Source organism: Euprymna scolopes, chromosome 19 (assembly GCF_053919585.1).
Source record: "Euprymna scolopes isolate OS-2025 chromosome 19, ASM5391958v1, whole genome shotgun sequence".
NCBI classification, from domain to species: Eukaryota; Metazoa; Mollusca; class Cephalopoda; order Sepiida; family Sepiolidae; genus Euprymna; species Euprymna scolopes.
Genome location: NC_136500.1, coordinates 150371539 through 150396072, shown reverse-complemented (window position 1 = coordinate 150396072; position 24534 = coordinate 150371539). Strand labels below are relative to the sequence as shown.

Sequence of the window (24534 nt, the reverse complement as noted above, 5' to 3'; positions counted from 1 at the left end):
TCTAGTGACGAGGAGACAACAACCAAACGAAACCGTCGACCAATATGTCCGAGTCTTAAAAAAAGCTCGCTAAAGACTGCGAGTTCTGAGCCGTGACGAAAGAACAAGCGAGGGATGAATATATTCGTGACGCTCTCATAAACTGTATTTCGGCGAACCATATTAGACAGAATAGAACACTGGACTTAAAAACCGCCTACGACCAGGCTCTCACGCTTGAGACAGCCCAAAAACAACTAGCGTCATACTCCATCCGGAACTCCATTGCTGCTATTCGGACGGAAGAAGTAGACGACGACCCCCAGCCTATGAACGGTGACGAAGAAAATATTATAGCCGCTACCTCGCGTCTATGCTTCTTTTGCGGTAATAACAGACATAACCGAAGTAAGTGTCCGGCACAGAATGCTACATGCAAGAACTGCAAGAAAAGGGGAAATTACGTGCGTGTTTGTAAGTCGCCTACGGCTACTACTACTATGACTGCTGCTGCTATCAATCCCGGTAAGTCCATCTTTGCTAATAATTTCTTTGAGAGCCTATCTCGCTCGACATTGAGTGGAATCATCAAGGGTAACCCTTTAGATATACTCGTCGATACTGGTAGGTCTGAAAATTTTATAATAAGGTTGGAGAACTTGGTCTAACTGTCTCGCCTAGTACGGAAAGAATTTTCATGGCCAGCAGTTCCCATTCGTCCACTACCCTAGGACATTGTCTAGTATCCCTCTGCGTAAATAATAAAGAGTACAAAGATGTGAAGCTATCTGTTATGTCGAACTTGTGTTGTGATGTTATTCTAGGGCACGCTTTTCTACGACAACATTCATCCGTTAAAATACCCTTCGGAGGTTCACTCCCTCCCCTTATTGTGTGCGGACTGGCCACTATAGGTAAAATTCCGTATCCATCTCTGTTTGCTAATTTAACTTCCGACTGTCATCCAATAGCTGTAAAATCCAGGAGACATAGCCTTCCTGATATGTAATTTATTCGGTCAGAAATATCGCGTATGCTGAAAGAAAAAATTATAGAACCTTCTCAATCACCATGGAGGGCCCAGACACTGGTGATATCACCCTCAAACCACAAGAAAAGGCTTGTCGTGGATTACTCTCAGACGATAAACCGTTTCACACTACTAGACGTTTACCTACTCCTGCGGATACAAGATATAATGAACGAAATAGCCGGCTACCAAATATTTAGCACGCTCGATTTGACCAGCGAATATTATCAGGTTGCCATCAAACCAGACAAACGTAAATACACAGCCTTTGAAGCGGCTGGGTCTCTGTACCAATTCTGCCGAATTCCTTTTGGGGTGACCAATGGAGTAGCAAGCTTCCAGCGGGTGATAGACGATATCATAAAGCAAGAAGAACTACGATGCACTAATGTTTATATAAACAACGTCACTATTTGTGGACATAATCAAGCAGAGCATGATAGACACCTTGAAAGGCTTTATGGAAAGTGTGGCTAAATATGGTTTAACCCTGAATAAAAATAAATGCCTTTATTCTCTTAACTCTGTGGACTTACTTGGGTATACCATAAGCAAGGGCTCGATAAAACCTGACCCTGACAGGCTCAAAGGGTTGACTGACCTACCAATACCGAAAAACCTCTCTGCACTCCGACGAACAATGGGAATGTTCTCGCACTATTCTAAGTGGATATCAAATTTTTCTGAAAAGTTATATCCCTTAACTAGAGTCAGTAGTTTCCCACTCACTGAAAAACAGGCTGATGCCTTCCTTCTCCTAAAGAAGGAGATCGCTAAATCATCTCTGGCCAGTATAGAATCTGATTCACCCCTTGAAATTGAAACGGATGCTTCCGAACATGCGATTGCCGCCTCCCTAACTCAAAACAGTCGGCCCATGGCTTTCTTTTCTAGAAATCTAACCTCAGCCGAACAAAAACATTCTCTCGTGGAAAAGGAAGTTTATGCAATCGTAGAAGCTATTAGAAAATGGCGACACTTGTTACTAGGAAAACATTTTAAGTTAATCACGGATCAAAAATCTGTCTCTTTCATGTTCAACCCTAAAAGTAAAAGCAAAATAAAAAACGAAAAGGTTGAAATTAGAACTCGCTTGTTTCTGCCACGACATCGTGTATGAGCCTGGAAAGCATAATGCTGCAGCGGATGCACTATCTCGATTCTGCTCTGCTACTACCACTACCGAAAAATTGTTTGATCTCTTGGCCTTCGGGACAAGATCAAAGTGTAGTATATATTACACATCAATAAAAAATGTTTTAAAAACTGAGAGTTAAGTAGGACGTCCCCCAATATGAAAGGGTGAATACGGTATTATGGTGAAAGAAGATACTAGCTGGGAGAAACTTTTGATTTTGTTTAGTTCTGGAGTGACAAGGATGACCAACGACCCCCCAAAATCCCCCCTTTTGAGTTGGCCATGTGCCTAAGTTTTTTGTTCATCTTTGATTTTGACTGTATTTTTAACATGAATAAAAGATTTAATATCTCAAAGTGTAGTATCTGTTCTTCAGATGCTGCACTTCAATTTCTTGTTCTCTTTCGGTGGAGGAGAAATCCGTCACGACTGAGACAATTTTTATTTTTGTACCTTTTCTCCACGTTAAAAAACGACCCTGGTGTCTAACTCTGTCCCGTGGGGAGGCATAGTAAATAGGTACATAAAAATGTATGCGACCCAGGAGTAACTCGAATGCTGCATTTTATCAGGAGTAAGAACATGCCTTATTCGGTAGAAGACAGGAGTAAGAACATGCCTTATTCGGTAGAAGACAGGAGTAAGAACATGCCTTATTCGGTAGAAGACATAAAAGCTATAACTAAATCTTGTCAAGTTTGCTCGGAGATAAAACCAAGATTTGTGAAGACGTTTCCGCAAACGCTCATAAAAGCAAGCCAACCATTTGAGAGATTAAGTATGGACTTCAAGGGACCCCTACCCTCCAACACGCGTAACAAGTACATACTAACTGTGGTTGACGAATACTCCCGCTTTCCCTTTGCCTACTCCTGTGCGGACCTCACTGCTGCTACAGTAAAAAAACACCTATCCAGCCTGTTTTCAATTTTCAGAAACCCTTCTTTCGTGCATTCTGATCGAAGAACTGCTTTCATGTCGGAGAAGCTGAAAGAATTCTTACACTCTTGATGCATTGCCACTAATAGAACTACTGCATTTAATCCACAAGGCAACAGACAAACAGAGAGATACAATGGCATTATTTGGCAGACAGTCAACCTGGCGCTACAGTCTAGTAATCTCCCTATTGTTAGCTGGGAAAAAGTCCTTGACGTATCTCTCCACTGTATACGTTCTTTGCTTTCCACTGCCTCCAATTGTACACCCCATGAACAGATGTTTAACTTCCAAAGAAAATCTTCTTCCGGAGAATCCATATCAACTTGGTTAACTAAGTCTAAAACTGCTCTCCTGAAGCGACATGTGCGTGGCAGTAAATATGAGCCACTAGCAGAAACTGTTGATATTCTTGATGTAAACCCTAACTATGCTCATGTGCGGTTGAATAATGGGAGGGAAACAACAATGTCTCTTCGCCATATTGCTCCCCTTGGTGAGAAAGAAAACACTACGCTACTACATCTAGAACTGGATTCTACGGAAGCCCCTACCCAGTCTGACTCTCCTATAGCCCCAATGGAGGAATCAGCTAACGCTCCTTTTCTGCTAGAGGACCCTAAAAACCAGGCAACGGAAGACCTCACGGATCCTAACTTAGAAACTTTTGCACATGCCTCTTCTCTACCGAGGCTCCTGAATGATAACCTGAGGAACGCTTCAACTGACCAGGAGACGATTAACCTTTGACGCTCTTCTAGAGTCAGACAAATACCTCAGTATTTAACTGAGAATTACCTACTTTGACCCTTTTTTTCTTTTCCTTCTTTATTTTCAGTTTGAGCTGATACTCTTGAAGCTACTCGGTCTTTTGGAAACTAGAGGACCTGGACATTTCTGGGCGGCGGAGAATGTGGTGAAATAATGGAACTCTCCTGTACTGTCCTTCTGCTTGTCATAACGGAGTTGCGCCCCTTTTCCTAACATTCTACGGAGTGACTTTTTCGATAGACGAACGATGTTACCTCTGCCCATGTAATGTTTTGTGAGTTGAATAAAGCTTCCTCAAGCTCTACCAAGCCTTCCGTTTGTCTCGTGATTTTCTCTCTCTCTCGAGAATCACTTCATACACTTAATTAAAAATAAATAAAAATGCAAACAAATCTTCATGCTGTATGCATTTGTCATAGAACAAAGATGTCGTGCTCCAAAAATCATGTAAATTCATCAAGTAGTTTATTTTTTAAATAAGAAAATTGAAGTTTAGTAAGTGAGGAGGAGGCGGAAGAGGCTGCCATGTTTTTTAGAATATGTTAAATTCCAAGGTTGAAAACTCAATTCGACTACCGAGATTTACGGGCCGTGCTATTTCATTATTAATTGCTAAAAATCGTAAAATTTGATTTCCTTAATTAAAAAAAAAAAAAACACTTGATTTACTTATGTGATTTTTGGAATATGACATTTTCGTACCATGACAAATACACATACATCATAAAGATTTTTCGGTAATCATGAAGAAAGAGAGAGCCTGTTTCCTCTGTTTGCCTATAGGTGGCGTTAATGTCTGTCCACCCAGTTACGGAAGCACAAAATGTATATAATGGCACCGTTGAAAATAAAAATAAATGTTTTTGTTATATTTTAATTTTAAACATGTTTTTTTTTGTTGTTTTTTTTTCAAACATATTTACGTTTTTTTTTTGTTTTGTTTTTGCAAACATATTTAAGTTTTATTTTTCCAAACATTTACGTTTTGTTGCTGGTTTATTTTCAAACATTTACGTTTTTTTTGTTTGTTTTATTTTTAATTTTTTTTTTTTTTGCAAGCATAAATTAAATGTTTTTGCTATATTTTTCTTTTAAACATATTTATGAGTACAACCGCGAGTATTTTTTACGTTCTTATAATAACAAAATCAACGTTTTTTCTTTTATCATTTTTTTATGGACCCCCCCTCTTTTTTCTTAATTTTTTTTATTTTACCTTTTCCGCGAGTATTTATATATATATATATATATATATATATATATATATATATATATATATATTTGAAAAAGGATATTGTAAAACCTTAATCTTACTTGAAACTACTATAAAAAAATAGCGCGGTACAATAAGTTCATAAGCAAACTTTTCTAAAAGAAAAATATTTCAAAAATTATTAGTTTATGCCTGCAAAAAAAAAAAAACAAAAAAACAAAACAAAAATAAAAAAACGTAAAAAAAAAAAAAAAAAAAAAACGTAAATGTTTGAAAATAAACAAGCAACAAAACGTAAATGTTCGGAAAAATAAAACTTAAATATGTTTGCAAAAATAAAAACAAAACAAAAAAAAACGTAAATATGTTTGAAAAAAAACCCCAAAAAACTTAAATATGTTTGCAAAAATAAAAAATGTTTAAAATTAAACATTTATTTTTATTTCAACGGTGCCATTATATACATTTTGTGCTTCCGTAACTGGGTGGACAGACATTAACGCCACCTATAGTCAAACGGAGGAAACAGGCTCTCTCTTTCTTCACGATTACCGATTTTTCTGTATTTATTGTTATTATTATTATGTGTAATTCTATATAAGCACCGAAAGAAAATATCGTACACCAAAAAGCATGTAAATTGATTGAGTAGTTTTATTTATTTATTTTCTTAAAATTAATGTTGTGGTGAAACAAACAACCAAGATGGTGATGTCTGCCATCTTGAAAACGAGGGAAATAATTCCAAATAATTCAAATTCGCGAGATTTTAGAAAACCATTTTTAACATGGGGACCTTGGAAAAACTTAAATTCGCTTAAAAAATAATTTTCGGCTTTGTTTTACTGTACACATAGATTCGGAGAAGTTGTCACAAAACAAATATAGAACAAATAAATGTTATCAAAAGCAAGATAAGTTACTTTTCTACCAAACTGGATATGTTTTTAGTGTTTTTATTTAATGTAACATGTTTATTCAGTTCGAAAAACAGTGTTTACCGATGTATTGGGAACTTTAAAATGGCGGCCGACTCTCTCTTTGAGGCGGTAAGTTTGGGAAAATGAGTTATAAATAAAATACTAGACAAAATACTGTTAGAAACTCGCTCAATATATGATACCGTGACATATGCCGACATATATTCGGCGGGTTTTAACAGTATTTTGACTGGTTTTTTATTTAAAACTCCTTCTCCCAAATATACCGTCTCCGAGAGAGAGTCGGCCGTCATTTTGAATTTTCCAATACATCGGTAAACACTATGTTTTTCGAGTTGATTAAACATGTTACATGGGTTTGTATTACTGTACACATAGATTCGAAAAAGTTGTCAAAAAACAAATATATAACAAATAAATGTTATCAAAGGCAAGATAAGTTACTTTTCTACCAAACTGGATATATTTTTATATAATAAAAATATAGTCGCCACCTTTATATATATAAAATAAAAAAAAAAGTCGATAGAAAGAGGCTAGCTCATAAAGAATGATAACTCCAGTTTATAATTTTCGATTTAAGGACAGGGTTTTTTTTTTTTTTTTTTTTTTTTCATGGGTACCCACTGTTCAGAATTCGCCATACACCTGATTTTGTGTCACATCCAGTCTTCAGAGAAGGACAGAAAAATCAACATTTAATTTCTTTTTTAAAAGTAAATACTCACGGGGTCAGCAGGTGCGTCGTCTTCTTCGATGTCGCGTAGACAGGGCGGCAAACACATGCCCATTTTTTGTCAGCCGTGAATTATGCCAATCAATTACACAGTCGAACAGCCGCTTCAAACAATAATAGGGAGACAATCTGTTAACAATTACGGCTAATAATAGATTTGTTTAAAAAGAAAATATTTGATTTAATAACAGTGAGAATTTCTAGTTGTGGATTTTGCTGTCTTGCAATTCGAACGCACGACAAGAAACGGATATCACTGGTTACAAGCAAGAACGCGATCAAAATTGCTGCTGCTGCTATACTGATGAACTTTCAACATTTCTTAAGGTACTAGCAGAGGTATCCGCCATTGCCCAGGAGCATAGATAACAAAATAGAAGCGTCTTCTAAAAAATATGTAATCCCCCCTTCATCCCCTCTCTCTCTCATATATATATATATATATATATATATATATATATATATATATATATATTATTATTATTATTATTATTATACTGTTTGTAGAATTTTTCAGTAACTCATAACAACAACACAATATGTTATTCCAAAGAGTGCTCAATGCATGAAACAGAGCAATATATTGATTGTTGGACAGCTATTGGCTACACATTAGCAAACGTGTTTCAATGACCCCCTAGCAGGGAAAATCACCTCATCAGGCCAAAAACCATCCACGAAACTTTCAATAAAGACCATCGCTTTATATTAGAGTCAACTTTACAGGGTTGAACCATTCTAAAAAGAAAGAGGGGTACTAACAACCTATATCAAAACAAATATAACCTATTCACCAAATAATGTTAGGTTTTTCAAGGTATGATTCTGAAGCAGATTTATATATATATGTATATATATATATATATATATATATATATATATATATATATATATATATATATATATAAATATATGAACAAATGATTAATAAAACATGTTAAAAGACATCTTGAAAAAGAGTTAAAAACATATTTAAACATATTTAATTTTAAAAAAGGAAACACAAGATAAGTGGATATATATATATATATATATATATATATATATATATATATACATATATATATATATATTAATTTTAACAATGTCTAAATAAGTCTACTGTGTGTGTATATATATATATATATATATATATATATATATATATATATATATATATATATATATATGGTAAAACTGGTAATTAATAAAAACCTGAAGAGAGTGCCCAATACTATTGCAGAGTATCAAAATCAATATTGGAATCGGAAAAATTGTGCTTATTTTCTAATTCTTAGAAAACGATTCCTTTAAGTATCTTTTTTAATTGATTTTTTTTAAAACAAAATCTTACACTGCTGGTAGTAATAATGGAATAACAAATATTGATTTTAAACGACCAATAATACTATAATTTATAGAATTGATATATATCATAAGAAAATATATTTCTACAGAAATATATTTATATATATATATATATATATATATATATATATATATATATGTATATATATATATCTAAAAGTGAACAGGTCTACGTGTCTGTCTGTGTGCCTGCAGAAATGAACGCTGGCTGCAGGCCAGTTCAGCTTTCTGCCGTTTCATTTATTTGTTTCCCCACATACTTAAAGCAAAGTTCAACAATGTTTTTCAAGAAGGGGGAGCTCTCAAATGAATAGCAATTGTCTGATATGAAGGGTTTTCCCCACATTGATCAAAGCTAATTGCCTTTCAAGGCGTTCCTGGCAGGAAACCAGGCAGCCTACTTCGATTAGTTTTGCTTTATTTATACAAAAAAAGCAAACAAACACGTCAAAGGATGGAATAGAGGGAATTTTTTAAAAGTCAATCAAAATAAATGTCGAGACTGCGTCCGTTCGCAAATCGTAGATATTATAATCTAGGGAGTATAAGGAAACTTGTAAATAAATGTAACCTTGTCGAGACCCCCCCCCCCGAAAAATGTGAGATTTCTCTCACAAGGTTTTTGCCCTTGGCAGAATGGAAGAAAACCAAACAGAAATTACAACAAGCTCACCTTGAAACTTCAATGTAAATTTTATTAAAGTAAAAAGGTTCATGCTTGCAAAAGATGCGTCAGCCTCAGCTATCTGCCATTATGGGCTGGTAACATTCCCGAAGGGAACAATAGTTCGTCTTCGGTAAAGGCTGGGTAGGATTCCCTCTGACGAAGTAGTGCGCAAGTTGGATTTGTAGTGTTGACCTTCGGGCTGCTAGCAGGGCATACACAAGGAGTCCATGTAGAAAACTGTCCAATTGTGGACAATGGCGGGTCAAACAGTAGACCCTCAATTTTGTCTTGGCATGCATTAAATTTAAGCACAAACGTGCAAATAAAAATTCACCCTACTTAAGGGCATTGGAAATTGCAATTAAAATGCCTCAAAACAACAAGTAATTTCGATGCCTCGATTCGAGTGAGAATCCAGTCTGTTTCGCCCTGCGTCTTCTAGGATTTGAGTCATAAATCCACGTGTGTCCAACTCGACGTCTTCCTGGAATCTGATCTGAAAAGGAATATTGGCTCCAAAGAGCATTCTCAGCAGCCAGTTATAACGTGCAATCTGATTGGTTAAAACAAATCCGTGGGCGGTGAAACCGTCCAATAAAAGGCTTGCTTATTTCTGCAGAATTTCTCACAAAAAAGCCTTTCTTGGACATGCAAAAACGTGTGTAGTCATTTTATATATATAGATAATTCATTTGACTTTGTTTCAGTAAGATAGTGAGAAAGATTGGAAATATTCCATTGAATAGTTTGTACAGGTTGACAGACGATAATAAATTGACAGACGATAATAAGTCGATGAATTGTGTGTGTGCATGTGCGTTCATTACTGTTTGTGTGGGTGTGAATGGAGAGATGTTGCGGAGGGAAACGCCCAGTGGGGCACCCAGACACCAATCCATAGAATAAGATCAGCTAGGTTCCACTGGTTTATCAAAGAAAAATTTGGCTTTTTAAAGGATTTACATGAAAGACCATTTCAAGTAAATTCAGACAGTTTTCTGGTTGATCCTAAATATAATTATTTGGGTTTTTTTTTTTATTCAATTTTCACCCCAAACAAGTTCTGGGGAAGAAACTATTGGAGTAAAAGGCTTTCTTGCACCTAGGGATCTCCACTGTAAAGGGATGAGACTTAGTAGCTTGTCGGGTTTGTCGGGGGTAGTTACATCGGAGAGGTACAAGTGTTTGCAGTTCGTCAGAGCATTCACCATTAAAGTATTTGTAGAACAGGCAGAGGGATGCAACATCTCGTCGATGGGACAGAGGTTGAAGCCTAGATGACAGTTCAGGACCTATCAAATTGGCGACTCTTTTTTGAACCCTGTCCAGGAGCGAGAGACAAGCAGCAGATGCACCAGCCCAGATGTGACAACAGTACTCCATACATGGGCGAATGGTGGTTGCCTTATAGAGGTATAGGATATTGGCAGGCGTAAGTAGTTTTCTAGCACGGTAGAGGGAGCCAACCTTCCTTGCAGCAGCCTTGGCAATGCTCTCAATGTATCTATTCCAGTTCATATTCCCTGTAAACATTAGGCCGAGGAGTTTAAAAGAAGTACTTTCAGGCAATGTGTTCTTGGCCATTGCTATTGGTGGTAGAGAAGGTTTCTTGTAGTTATTGAAGGAAACAAGCTTAGTCTTAGCAGCATTGAATGAGACCAACCATTTTTGTCCCCATTCCACTACGGATTGGAGGTCATCCTCTAGTGTTTCTGCCATTTTCTTGGATATGTGTTCATTTGTTTTCCCCTCATATCTGTTATAGAGAGTGGTGTCATCGGCAAATATACCCATCTCCGAAACAATATTATCAGGGAGGTCGTTTATGAATATCAGGAACAATAGAGGTCCAAGGATAGACCCCTGAGGCACTCCCGCATTTATGTCATATTGTTTGGATGTACGTCCGTCGAGGACAACTTTGATTTTTCTATTACTTAAGAAGGATTTAATTACGTTATGAATTCTTCCAGTGATTCCATATGATCTAATTTTCCTTAGAAGACCATCGTGCCATACCCTGTCAAAAGCCTTAGATATATCAAGGGCCACCGCTCTACCCTCCCCTGTTTTATGCAATGAACGGTATATACGTTCAGAAACTACAGTTAAGATATCTGCTGTTGAACGGGCTTGCCTGAATCCGTATTATTTGTTTTTATTCAGGATAGTGTATACACAGATGGTGTACGTTTGCAGAGTAAAGAGAGTTTATATGCTGGGATATTGAAGAAATCTGATTTGATAATTTAAGAGCCGTGAATTATCTAGATAGACTTTGGCGCAAACTTGAAGAAAAAATCCGCCTTTTTAATGCATTTCAGGGCGGATCAAAACAATGAATTGGATAAATTCAAAGAAATGCATCTGATTGGCTTAGAATATTTTTATCTGTTTTTTTTTTTTTTAATTCAGATGAGTGTATGTGCAGAGATATGTGTGCATAAACGATTTTAAGCATTTTCATTTTGGATGCCACCAAAAAGTAAACTTCATCACTACAGCTAAACAAGAATATAATAAAGCAACAGCCAGCAGCTATGGTTGCTGCTTTCAACAACATTCGCATCCATAGATTTTAGTAACTGCCATTAATCTTTTATGACGTCATGCTCTTTTTTGACAACTTCCATTTATCCTTTAAAATATCATTCATTTTCAAGTATATATATATATATATATATATATATATATATATATATATATTGTACCTATTTACTATGCCTCCCCACGGGGCAGAGTTAGACACCAGGGTCGTTTTTTAACGTGGAGAAAAGGTACAAAAATAAAAATCGTCTCAGTCCTGAAGGATTTCTCCTCCACTGAAAGAGAACAAGAAAATGAAGTGCAGCATCTGAAGAACAGTGTTGGTAGTATTGTTTAGTTATTTAAACAAAAACAAACAAAAACACAATGTGTCTACCAAAGAGTGCTCAATGTTTAGACAGAGCAGGGAGATATTCTTGGCCTGATGATGTGATTTTCCCTAGCATATACATATTTGCTAAGCTGAAAGAATAATTACTATTAACATATTCAACGAATTTCACACTTCAAAACACAAAAAATGAAAAATTAAACATTTAAAATACACACAGTTGTTTGTTTTTTGTTTGTTTGTTTGTTTGTTTGTTTTTTGTTTATTTGTTTGTTTTTTGTTTGTTTGTTTTGTTTGTTTGTTTGTTTGTTTTGTTTGGTTTTTTTTTTGTTTGTTTTTGTTTGTTTGTTTGTTTGTTTTTTTTGTTTTTTGTTTTTTGTTTGTTTGTTTTTTTTGTTTTGTTTTTTTTGTTTGTTTGTTTGTTTGTTTTGTCCTTCCCACAATACAATATATTTTGTTCAATTTCGGCTGATTATTTTAAGCCTATTTGTAACCAAAAATAAAGGGGCTTGTAGGCAAAAAAGCATATATATTAAAAATATGAAGAAAAAAAATACATCGTTATTAAAGTTCATTCTTCATTTAATAATCAGCGAAAAATTCGTATTGATTGGATAATTACTTGATTTTTGGTAGATTTTTAAAAAGAGACACTTTCAAAAAAAGAGACTTTTTCAAAAAATACTTACTCCTTCCATTTTGGCCGTGCCTACATAAGTACCAACCAGAGCCCTTCACGCTATGCAACTTCAGAATTGAGTGAAAGTGTGCTGGTTGACCACCAGAAGACTTACCTTTAAGAATTGAGGATTAAATTGTTAGGTGAAAGTACAGAATAGTTAACCCCCCCCCCTTCCTCATGTTAAATAATAAGTTTCTAAATAATAAACGCAAAAGAAAAATAGGTTTGACAACAAATACCTAACTTCTTAAAGCTGATCAACCAACCCATAATAATTGTTCCCGATCAAATTTTAGTATAAAAGAATGCTTTTTGTTTACCCTACAACTAACCCTCAGTCTGGATGGCAATACAAGATATTTTTTTTTAAGATGTACACATCGTGGTGTAACAGGAACATCAAAACTCATTTTCACACCCACTGAAATGTAAATAAATAAAAGTAAATTTATGACATATTTATATTTTCAGTAGGAAAAAGTGTGCTTAAGCAAGACACTCTATCAAATCTCCAATACTAATGATTACTACGATACTATCTCATTGATTACTGTACACGCAATAACACTTATCCCTGAGTCGCCTCCGGGCTTTGATAAGTGGTGACCCCCATGTAAATAAAAAAAGAGTGAACAGATCAGTTTTTTTAAAAATGTTGCTTTAAGCAAAAACAACATGACGCACTTAATTGTCAATCCGAAAGTAGTAATATATCCAAAAATTACGAAATCCCATTGTGCAGAACTGCTTAAAATAAAGTCTATTGCTATAGGATAAAATATCAAGTCGCCATTAAAATGTAATTCCGAGTTATGTCCTCTGTGTGTGAACTGTTTTCCGTCTACCTTAAAACATCTAAGAAAAATTAAATTTTACCCAGTTTTCCATAAAAATTACATTTAACTATAAATAATGGTAAAATTTTACTTTAAGACCCGTTTCACGTTCATATAAAAAAATATATATATATATTTTGTAGATGACGAATCTGCTAACTGTTTCTATAGAAGAGAAATAGTTTTCCTGATATGTAAAAATTACTTTTTAAAAAAGTGGGTGATCACTTTTCTATGCAAATTTAACTTTAAATGAACAACCACTTTCTGGACACCTAGTGAGGGGGGCATTTTTGTTTGTTTATTGGCATTAGCTACTTTTATTTTCTCTACCACTGTTCCTCGACCCAGGACTGCACCATAATAAACAAAATCTCTGACAGCATAGACACAACACTCTCCCTCGACACTAGCACACAAGTACATGGATTTGGTGACTTTAATGTCCACCACAAAAACTCTACTTACACAGATTCAGCATACAGCATGCATACCGCAGATTTAACTAACATAAGTCCAGTACAAACAGACAGAAAGAAGTATATAGAAGCTGGAAGTAATGTTAAGAAAGAAATAGCGACAGCTAAGAGAGAATTTACGGAAACCACTAAAAAACGTATCGAAGCACAAAAATTAGGAACTCGTGACTTCTGGAAAATCTACAACAGTGTAGTAAATAATGGGCACTCAACAATTCCCCCACTAACCAAAAATCATGAGATTGTTTGCTCAGCAACCGAAAAGGCTAACATGCTTGCCAGTCGGTTTGCCTCAAACTCCACACTGGACCCTCTCAACCACCCCCTACCTGACTTTCCTATGCAGACAGACGCCGTGCTAGATTATCTGAAAATCACCCCTGCTCAGGTGCATGCTATCATAAAAAACTTTGACACTTCAAAAGCATGTGGACCCGATCTCATCCCAGCTGTGCTATTAAAAAAGTGCTCAGCTGAAGTAGCTCCAGTTCTCTCCAAACTCTACAACAAACGCCGGAATGAATCTTACTTTCCAGGCTGTTGGAAAACTGCTTCTGTGGTACCAGTATTCAAGAATTCTGGCGAAAGAACGGACCCATTAAATTATCACCCCATTAGCCTCCTCCCACGTTTTGCCAAAATATCTGAGACCTTAATTAACCATGCTCTAGTCCATCACCTTACAGATGCTAAACTTCTGACTGTCCAACAATATGGATTTAGACAAGCCCGTTCCCCAGCAGACATCCTAACTGTAATCTCTGAACATATATACCACTCACTGGACAAAGCCAGAGAGGGTAGAGCAGTAGCTCTAGATATATCTAAGGCTTTTGACAAGGTATGGCATGAGGGTCTCCTCGGGAAAATTAGATCATACGGTATCATTGGTAGAATACTTAACATAATTAAATCCTTCTTAGATAAGATAAAAATCCAGGTTGTCCTCGACGGTCGTACATCTAAACAATATGATATAAATGCGGGAGTGGCCCAAGGGTCTATCCTTGGACCTCTATTGTTCCTGATATTCATAAATGACCTCCCGACAAAATTGCTTCTGAGATGGGTATATATGCTGACACCACACTCTATAACAGGCACAACAAGAAAACAAATGAACACATATCTAAAGAAATGGCAGAAACACTAGAGGATGACCTTTAATCTGTAGTGGAATGGGGACAAAAATGGATGGTCACGTTCAATCCGCCAAGACTAAACTAGTTTCATTCAATAATTACAAGAAACCCTCTCTACCACCAATAGCAATGGCCAACTACTCTTTATCTGAGAGTACATTTTTCAAACTCCTTGGTCAAACTCACAGGAAACATGAGTTGGAACAATTACATTGAAAGCATTGCCAGAGCCGCTGCAAAGAAGGTAGGCTCTCTCTACCGTGCTAGAAAATTACTAACACCCGAAAGTATCCTGTACCTCTATAAGGCCACGATTCGCCCATGTATGGAGTATTGCCGACATATTTGGGCTGGTGCATCTGCTACTAGTCTCTCGCTCCTAGACAAGGTTTAAAAGAGAGTCGCAAACCTGATAGCCCTGAACTGGCATCTAAGCTTCAGCTTCTGTCCCATCGATGAAATGTTGCATCCCTCTGCCTGTTCTACAAGTATTTTAATGGAGAATGCTCTGACGAACTGCAATCACTTGTGCCCCCACGAGGTAAACACCCTCGACAAATCCGACAGGCAGCTAAATCTCACCCCCACACAGTAGAGATCCCTAGATGTAAAAGATCTTTCTACTCCAGTAATTTCTTCGCCAAAACCGCTTGACTTTGGAATTCCATTCCAAGTCCCTTCTTCCCCAACTGTACTGACATGCAGAAGTTCAAGTGCAACATGAACCGACATCTTGCTGCCCAAATCCCCATATAGTACCCCAGTAGATGTTACCCCTGATAGTAGCCCCCTACACCAAAGTGGCAATGTGCCTTGCTTGTGGTGAAAATGTAAAAAATAAAATAAATAAAGTTTTTTGTTGTTTTTCTTTTTGCTTTCATCTTTCAATAAAGATACAAGGAAAAAAACATAAAATAAACAAAAATCTATATATGTAATTCCTTATGTTATCAGCGGTGAACATTTCTGTATGCATAAGGTGCAGGTCAAACTTTTTATTTTGATTTGAGGTCGAAACAATAAATATTAAGGGGTCTAAATTGGGGTCGAATTAAAAAAAATTTACCTCTACAGTCTCTACCAAACTACTTAGCCAATTTTTGGTCTAAACATTTGAAACTTTACATAAAAGGTATTCACACATAGGGCAAGTTATGAACAGTACGAATATGAACTCAGTCAACAACGGGCACTTTGCTAGTATATATATATATATATATATATATATATATATATATATATATATATACACTAGCAAAGTGCCCGTCGTTGACTGGGTTCAAAAACAGCCTACAGAAAATGGACTCTGATTTATGAAAGTATGATAGCGTATGAAAAGGGGAGGTTGTAAATTTGGGTTGAATTTGGGGGTATCAAAACCAAAGCAAAATATGATGTACGCAGACCCCACAATTTTATTATACCATCCCTATTTAAGTTAAAACATACTTATAAAAGTATTCTTATGTACATCTATATCAAAAACACTTGTAAACGTTTTTTTTTTTTAATTTCTAAATTTTTTATTTCCATACTTTGTGGACCAAGCACGAACGCAGACCCCACAATTTTAATGAACCACTGTTCTGCCAGATCAAACATAACCATTCCTGTGTCTCGATACATCTTCTATTATTATATGTAATCAGTTTTTTAAAATAGTCAACCATATAGGAGCCTATTCGTGACCAGATACACACACATACACCCACACACAGACACAAACACGCACACATTTAGTTTTATATTATAGGTATATCAAATCTGTTGCCAAGGCCGCTGGAAAAATGGTGGGATCTTTCTATCGATCCAGTAGATATCTCACTGCTGATGCTATTCTCTATCTATATAAGAGCCAGGTACGTCCAAGGATGGAATACTGTTGCCACATCTGGGCAGGAGCTGCTAGAAAGGACTTGTCCTGCCTTGATAGAGTTCAAAATAGACTTCGTAGCCTCGTAGGAGATGTCCTTTTCTCCTCCTTGCAACCTCTATCTCACAGAAGAGATGTTGCGAGTTTGTCTCTGATGTATCGTTATTTTCATGGAAAGTGTTCAACTGAGCTTCAATCTATGGTCCCCCCTCGCCAAACTTTCACAAGAAACACTCGTCTAGCTGTAAACACTATCAATAATTCCCCCCACTCTTTATCTGTGCCTAAACCTAAACATAGATTCCATGAACAAAGCTTCTTTCTTAGAACTGCACGCCTGTGGAATTGTCTTCCGTTTTCCTGCTTTTCGGCTGACTACAATATGGTTGTGTTCAAGTCTAAAGTAAATAAGTTCTTGATGAGCCGTTCCATATAAGTTATCAAATTTACCAAATTTTCATTACTAATGATTACTATATTGACCAATTGCTACTGTACACTCTTTAACCCTTATCCTTGAGTGGCCTCTGGGCCTTGATAATGTGGTGATGCCTTTGTCTGGGATTGAATGAGGATGAATAAATATTCCACTCTCCATACGTTTATTGTCATTGAAATCTATTGATTCCCGAAAGGATGAAACACTAGTGTCTGTAGGTATTTAATTATTATAGTAAATAATTATATATATATATATATATATATATATATATATATATATATATATATCCTTTACAGTGGAGATCCCTAGGTGCAAGAAAGCCTTTTACTCCAATAGTTTCTTCCCCAGAACTGCGGGTCTTTGGAACTCCCTTATGGGATTCTGCTTTCCCAACTGCAATGATATGCAGAAGTTCAAGTGTAATGTTAACAAACATCTTTCTACTCTTCTCCCTTCATAATGACCCCGCTAATTAATTCCCTAATAGTAGCCCCCTGCTTCAAAGTGGCACTGTGCCTTGTTTGGGGTGAAAATTGAATAAAAAAAAAAAAAAAAAAAAAAAAATATATATATACTAGTGTTGACGATTGATCGGAATCGGAAAAATCGGAACTTTTTGGAGCATCGGAATCGGGATAATTTGTGCCTATTTTCAGATGCCAAAAACGATTCTTTTAATCGTCTATTTTATTTGATCTTGTTTAAAACAAAACCTTCCACTGCTAGTAGCAACGATAAAATAATAAATATTTATTGATTTTAAATAACCGATAAAACTAAGACAAATGCTCATACTCATGCACTAAAGCATTAAAAAAAATCTGTCTTTAGAAAACCAAACTCATCTTTTCTTATTCTTCTTTTACACCCCCTTTCTCTTTTGAATTCCAAATCGCTATCTATCTATTTATTACGTTCTCTCTGTTATCCTAAGCCCTCTCTTTGATCCTATATTTCTTCAAAATCTTTGGATTTGGCATTAAATAACCCGAAAAGGGTTTATATGCCTTAAACAAAACCAACCAACCAACCAACCAACCAACTACTACTACTACTACTACTACTACTACTACTACTAATATCCAGTGGAAAGGCTACAGCTTGCGGGCTTTGGGGAGTGTGGAGCCACCCTTTAATTGCCATTGCTCCCAGGTCCAAGAAGAAAGATGTATCTCTGCACCAATTGGTCGGTTTGCACAACATTCAATTTATGTAGCTCTTTCCTCGAAATTGCCTTGACAGAGTACAAAATAGACTTCGTGGCTTAGTGGGGGATGCCGTTTTCTCTTCCCTGCAACCTCTATCCCACAGAAGAGGGCCCTGTCGGTGGGGCATTAGAATACACCGACTACCCCCCCCCTCTGCAGATGGTAAAAGTCCCTCCATGGATGTCCTGGATATGACCTTAAACTATATCCAGTGGTTAGGCCCCAACTTGCGGGCTTTGGGGAGTGTGGAGCCACCCTTTAATTGCCATTGCTCCCAGGTCCACTCTGACCCGGAGTGGTAGTACCTGTTAGTGTCTCAACTATGGGTTAAATAGAAACCGACTTGAAAACAACATTGAAATCTATGAAATGACTCTAAGGATCCTTTACATGCTTCCCTGCAGTGATTTATTCCATGATGATAGAGATATAAGACATTCACCCCACTTTTGACATTACCTGGTATTGAAGTGGCCTTGAATGTTCATTGTTCTGTTTGATATTCCAAAAATATAGAACAAGTAGACAAGCTCATTGTATTTTAAAACATAATTTGTTCATTGCAGAAACATTAAATTAATCACAGAACGATATTCCACGTCCGTGGATGCCGCCATCTTTCTTCCATTCCCCCAAAAGACTTTCTAGTTTTTTCAAAGATCTATAAGGAGCGATAAATTTTATTGCCTCTTTGGAAAATATGAATGACAAATTTGATTTGCATGTTTGACCCAAATAGATGATTGTACATCCACATCACAGATTACATTACCAGAAAGACGTACTCTGTGACTTTGTGTCCATTTTTTTATCATTGCGGTAGTCTTTTGCCAATACAGGTTGTCCTGTTAGGAATTTACATGATCCTGCTCCATGATGGCGATTCAAATGGTTTTCCGTCATCCTTTTTCTCTGGGGAAAATTATTTGATGATGGACGAATAACATCCATTGGTAAACATATTTTTCTGTTCATCAATGCTTCAGCAAGAGATTTTCCATTTGGGTAATTTGGATTTGGCGTAGCTCTGTAGCTACTTAGAAATATTTCTATGATCTCTCGAGTAGTTCCTTCCCTAACTTCAAGAGTGCTCTCTTAAACATGTTGGCAAAGCGTTCAGCTTGGCCATTTGATTGTGAATGGAAAGGTGAAAATCTGAGATGCTGAATACTGTTTTGTTTACAGACGTCAGAAAATTCTGCTGAGGTAAACGCATCATCAGAAACTAAGATTTCAGGAACGCCCAATCTGCTGAAAATTTCTTGTAGTTTCTTTACAGTTTCATTCGATGTAGTATGGTTCATCTGGAAAACTTCTGGCCACTTACTGTAAGCATCAACCAATATTAAGTAATGTTGACCATTAATTAAAGTCCATGCATAATCATGAAAAAGGCATTTCTGGAGAAGGCCATGCATGCAATGTTGTTTTTTGACATTTGGCACAACTTTTGCAAATTCTTCTAATTGCCTTCCATGTTTGGCCAATACATATAGTCATGGTTCAAGGCTTTCATCCGATTAATTCTTTCATGTCCATAGTGGAATTGCTGTTCTAGAGTGTAAATGGGACAGCAACATGTTCTCCAAATATAAAGAAAATCTCTGAAAAACATTGTTGGCGTTGCTAGTCAGTACGTTTTTGACCAGCTTGTGAGATGAAAATGTCGAACTTTCTGTAATAATGGATCTGCGGCTGTAGCTTCCTGAATCATCTTTGAAGTGACAGGTAACGATCTCACTTTGGAAACAAGTAGCGATGACTGTCTTCCACTACTTTTTGATAAGAAGAGATAAATTTGGATAATGCATCTGCTTGGCACAATTTTGCTGCCTACGAGGGGCGTGCAGTAAGTAATGCCCCTGACCCACTTCCAGTTGTCTGATATAGCTGAAATGTTGCATGTGCAATGATTTATATCTCTACGGGTTATGTGGCAAATTACAGCTCTGAACTAATTGTGGTTTCTGTTTTACAGGTGTTTGAACTGAGTCAGATGTGAAATGGAGCCTGTTGAATGTCGAGCAGTGATCTGATTTTTGTAGTTGAAAGGACGCACACCACAGGAGACTTTTGATGAAATGAAAGAAACTTATGGTGATAATGCCCCATCATATGACCTTGTAAAACGCTGGCATCGTTAATTCAAACATGGCCGGAAGTTTGTGGAAACAACTCCCAGACTTGGTCGCCCCCCTTCTGCCATTGATGAGGCATTTCTCCGTCAAGTTGAGGCTGTCATTTTGGAAGATCGGCACATTACTATTCACCAAATAGCCAAAGATGTAAAGATTAATACAGGGTCTGTGGAAACTATCATTCATGGCATTTGAATATGCATAAGGTGTCTGCCAGATGGATTCCCAGGTTGCTCACACGATTCCAGAAGCGAGAATGTGTTGAGTGCTCGAGGATGAATTTGGAGATGTGCCAAGAAGATGAGTCAAAGTTTTTCAAAAGACTGATTACACAGGATGAAACCTGGGTCCATAACTGTGATCCAGAAACCAAAGCCCAGGCAATGCAGTGGAAGCACTTGGACTCACCACCTCCAAAGAAGGCAAGGGTGCAGCCCTCCACTGGTAAGGTCATGTTCACAGTCTTCTGGGACCAGGACGGACTAGTGATGACAGATTTCCTGGCAAAGGGTACCACAATTACAGGAGCCTATTATGCTTCACTTTTGAGAAAATTAAGGGAAGCTATCAAAATCAAGAGGTAGGGCAAGATCAGCAAAGGTACCCTCGTCCTGCAGGACAACGCTGCGGTCCACAACTCGCATGTTGCCAGATCAGAAGCACGAGCGTGTGGTTATGAAATTCCACCCCATCCTCCCTACTCTCCTGACCTTGCACCCTCTGACTTTTACCTCTTCTCAGCCATGAACTTGTTTTTGAAAGGAAAGCGTTTCCCAGATGATGCAGCCTTGATTTCTGAAGTCACGTCGTGGTTGGAGGACCAACCTGGGGTGTTCTACAAAAATGGTCTCCAGAGCTGCATCAAACGATGGGAGAAATGCATAACTCTGGGTGGTTCCTATGTAGAGAAAGACTAATAACTGTGCCACATTTCATTGCTCTACTGCTATGGGAAGTGGGGCAGGGGCATTACTTATTGCACGCCCCTCGTAGTTGGTACTTTGTAAAAAAATCATAATCTAAAAGTATATGTGTAAGCAGTTTGCTGTATAAACTGGAATTCCTTTCCTGGAACCAAAAATACTTAATAAGGGCTTGTGGTTTGTGATCCGAGTAAAACAATGGCCATAATGATGGCAATTGTGTGTAGTTTCTTTGCCACATAGATGATTGCTAGCGCTTCTTTCTCAATCCAGCTATATTTTCGTTCAGTGCCGAACTAAACAAAATAAACACAGACAAAAATTTAAGTCTAAAGTAAATGTGGTGTTGTCAAAAGAAGAAGTGAGACAAGGAAGTAAAAGAAAATTTGTCAATACCAAAATAAATGGTCACATAGTGAAACTACTTTTGAATACAGGTAGCGATATTTCAATTATCGACGAAGTGACCTGGAAGAGGATTGGGTGTCCAAAACTAGAAGTTAAAACATTTAAAATTGCCAAAGAAGTATCCAGCAAGAGATTAAAATTCATGGGATAATTTAATTGCAGTGTATCCCTTGGATTGAAAACTTTTTCTACAAAAGTGTCAGTTGTTCCAGGTATAAATTATTGCCTTTTCAGAATTGATTGGATCGTTTTGTTTGATTTATGTGAGCATTTTGTAACAGTGTGAGTGTAGCTGAAAAGAAAAATTCCAAATAAAATGAGGATTTTCTTACGGTTTTAAAAAGTGAATTCCCCAGGGTTTTTCCTGAGGGGTTAGGTATGTGTACTCTGTATGTTCACTAAGTGAATTTGAACTAAAGCAAAATGTGAAACCTGTTTTTAAGCCAAAAAGAAGCGTACCTTTTTCTTCAAAATAAGATATTGAAATTGAACTGCAAAGACTGCAGGAAAATGGTGTAGTCGAAAAGGTTCACTATTCTGAGTGGGCAAGCCTCACTGTATATGTTAAAAAGAAAAATAAGAGGATTCAGGTATGTGCCGATTTTTCTACAGGCCTCAATGACTGTCTTATGGATCATAGTTATCCACTCCCATGCTTTGAAGACATTTTTACAAAGCTGAATGGAGGGAAAATTTTCTCCAAAATTGATTTATCTGAGGCTTATCCTAACCCTAACCCTAACCCCTAACCCTAACCCCTAACCCTAACCCTAACCCCTAACCCTAACCCTAACCTTCAGGTAAAAGTCACCAAAGAATGTATGCAATGCTTGCCGATTTAGGTTTTGCAATCGCATATTTGGATGACATTCTTATAAAGAGTAGAAATGTGCATGAACATAAGCAGCATATCAGAACAATTTTCCAAAGAATTGAGGAATTTGGTTTCAAATTGAATGCCGAAAAATGTGAAATTTTTTTTAAAACAGATAAAATATCTGAGTCAAATTATTGACAGCCAAGGCAGAAGACCGGATCCTCAGAGAACAGAAGCCATTGAGAGGATGCCAGCACCTAGCAATGTTGCCCAGTTACAATCTTTTTTGGGTTTAGCACAATATTATGCTATCTATATCCCAAAAATGCATAAGTTGAGAGCACCATTGAACGAATTATTAAAAAAAGGACGAAAGTGGATTTAGTCAAAGGAGTACCAAAGTGCATTTGAAGAGATTAAGAAATGCCTGTTATCTGATTTAGCACTGACACACTTTGATCCACAGAAGGAATTGATTGTGGCATTAGATGCAAGTGATTACGGTATAGGAGCAGTACTTCTCCATAGACTGGAAGACGGATCAACGAAGCCAATAGTTCATGCTTCCAGATCACTTTTGCCTGCAGGGAGAAACTATTCTCAAATTGAAAAAGAAAGTTTAGCAATAATTTATGCAATTAAAAAATTCCATAGATTTATTCATGGCAGGATTTTTACGTTGCAGAATGGCCACAAGCCCTTGTTGACTATTTTTGGATCTAGAAAAGGCATACCCACTCACACTGTAAACAGACTTCAACGATGGATCATAATTCTGTTGAATTATTTTTTTAAAATAGAGTACATTTCATCCAAAAATATCGGAAATGCAGATGGACTATCCAGATTCAAAAGTGTGCAGAAACTTTAGAGGACACTGATAGCTGCATTAAGAGAGGAAAACAAACTCTCCGGACTGCTGTGCAACACGATTAGAGAGCTACCAGTGACTCTGGATAACATCAATAAGGCAGCAGAAACAGATGAATTCATTATAAGAATGAAAAACCAGGTGCAGTTAAATGACAAGTCAAAGAAAGACTAAAAAATTTTGCCATTTTCGATTTGCTTACAAACTTTATTGTACGCAGACAGAGTCGTCATACCGACCACACTGCAAAAGAGAATGCTAAAAGAATTCCATAGCGGTCATCCAGGCATGTCCAAAATTAAGGCCTTGATGCGCGGATATACATATTGGCCTAATATGGACCAGGACATCGAAAAAATGGTAAGAAAGTGTCGAGGGTGTCAGCTAGCAGCAAAGGAACCACCTGTACAGATACAACCGTGGCTGAAGACGGATGCACCATGGATGCGGTTATACATTGACTATGCATGTCCGTTGAATGGAGATTACTTCTTAGTGGTTGTCGACAGCTTTACAAAATGGCCGGAAGTGCTTAAGTGTAAACATTCGACATCGACTAGTACTATAGATGCATTAAGACATCTCTTCAGTCGTTTTGAAGTACCTAAAACTATTGTCAGTGACAACGGCACCCAATTTACCAGCAAAGAGTTTGAAGAATTCTGCAAGGCCCTATCCATTGGACATTTAACAACTGCAATATACCATCCAAGATCAAACGGCCTCGCAGAGAGATTTGTTGACACGTTCAAAAGAGCTTTAAGAAAACACCAAGGCATGGACACTGATGAGAAGAGTCTTGAAAATTTTTTGTTTGTATACAGGATCACTCCTAACCCAAACACGAATGCCGGTTTGTCACCAGCTGAGCTAATGTTCGCACAGAAAATCAGATCCGTATTTGACAAGATTTTACCAAATGCAACCAAGACAACAGCAACGAGAGAACATCCCTCGATAAGGTTCTACAAACCTGGTGACAAAATATTCTTCTTGAACTATAGGACTGGGAAAAGTTTTTGGAAGGAGGAGATGGTTATGAAAAGAATTGGGCACATGCTATATTTGGTAAGAAG

The 24534-nt window shown here is 37.0% G+C and overlaps 1 protein-coding gene across 1 annotated transcript in view; it reads right to left on the bottom strand.

Annotated features, from left to right (window-relative positions):
• Positions 1 to 7028, bottom strand: part of LOC145240061 (small VCP/p97-interacting protein-like) — a 30855-nt gene extending 23827 nt beyond the window's left edge. Inside the window, exon 1 of the mRNA XM_080103683.1 lies at positions 6740 to 7028. Within this exon, the coding sequence (XP_079959809.1) occupies positions 6740 to 6802 (63 nt within the window). The 5' untranslated portion in view covers positions 6803 to 7028. The remainder of the gene's footprint in view (positions 1 to 6739) is intronic.
• Between the last annotated feature and the right edge of the window lie 17506 nt (positions 7029 to 24534).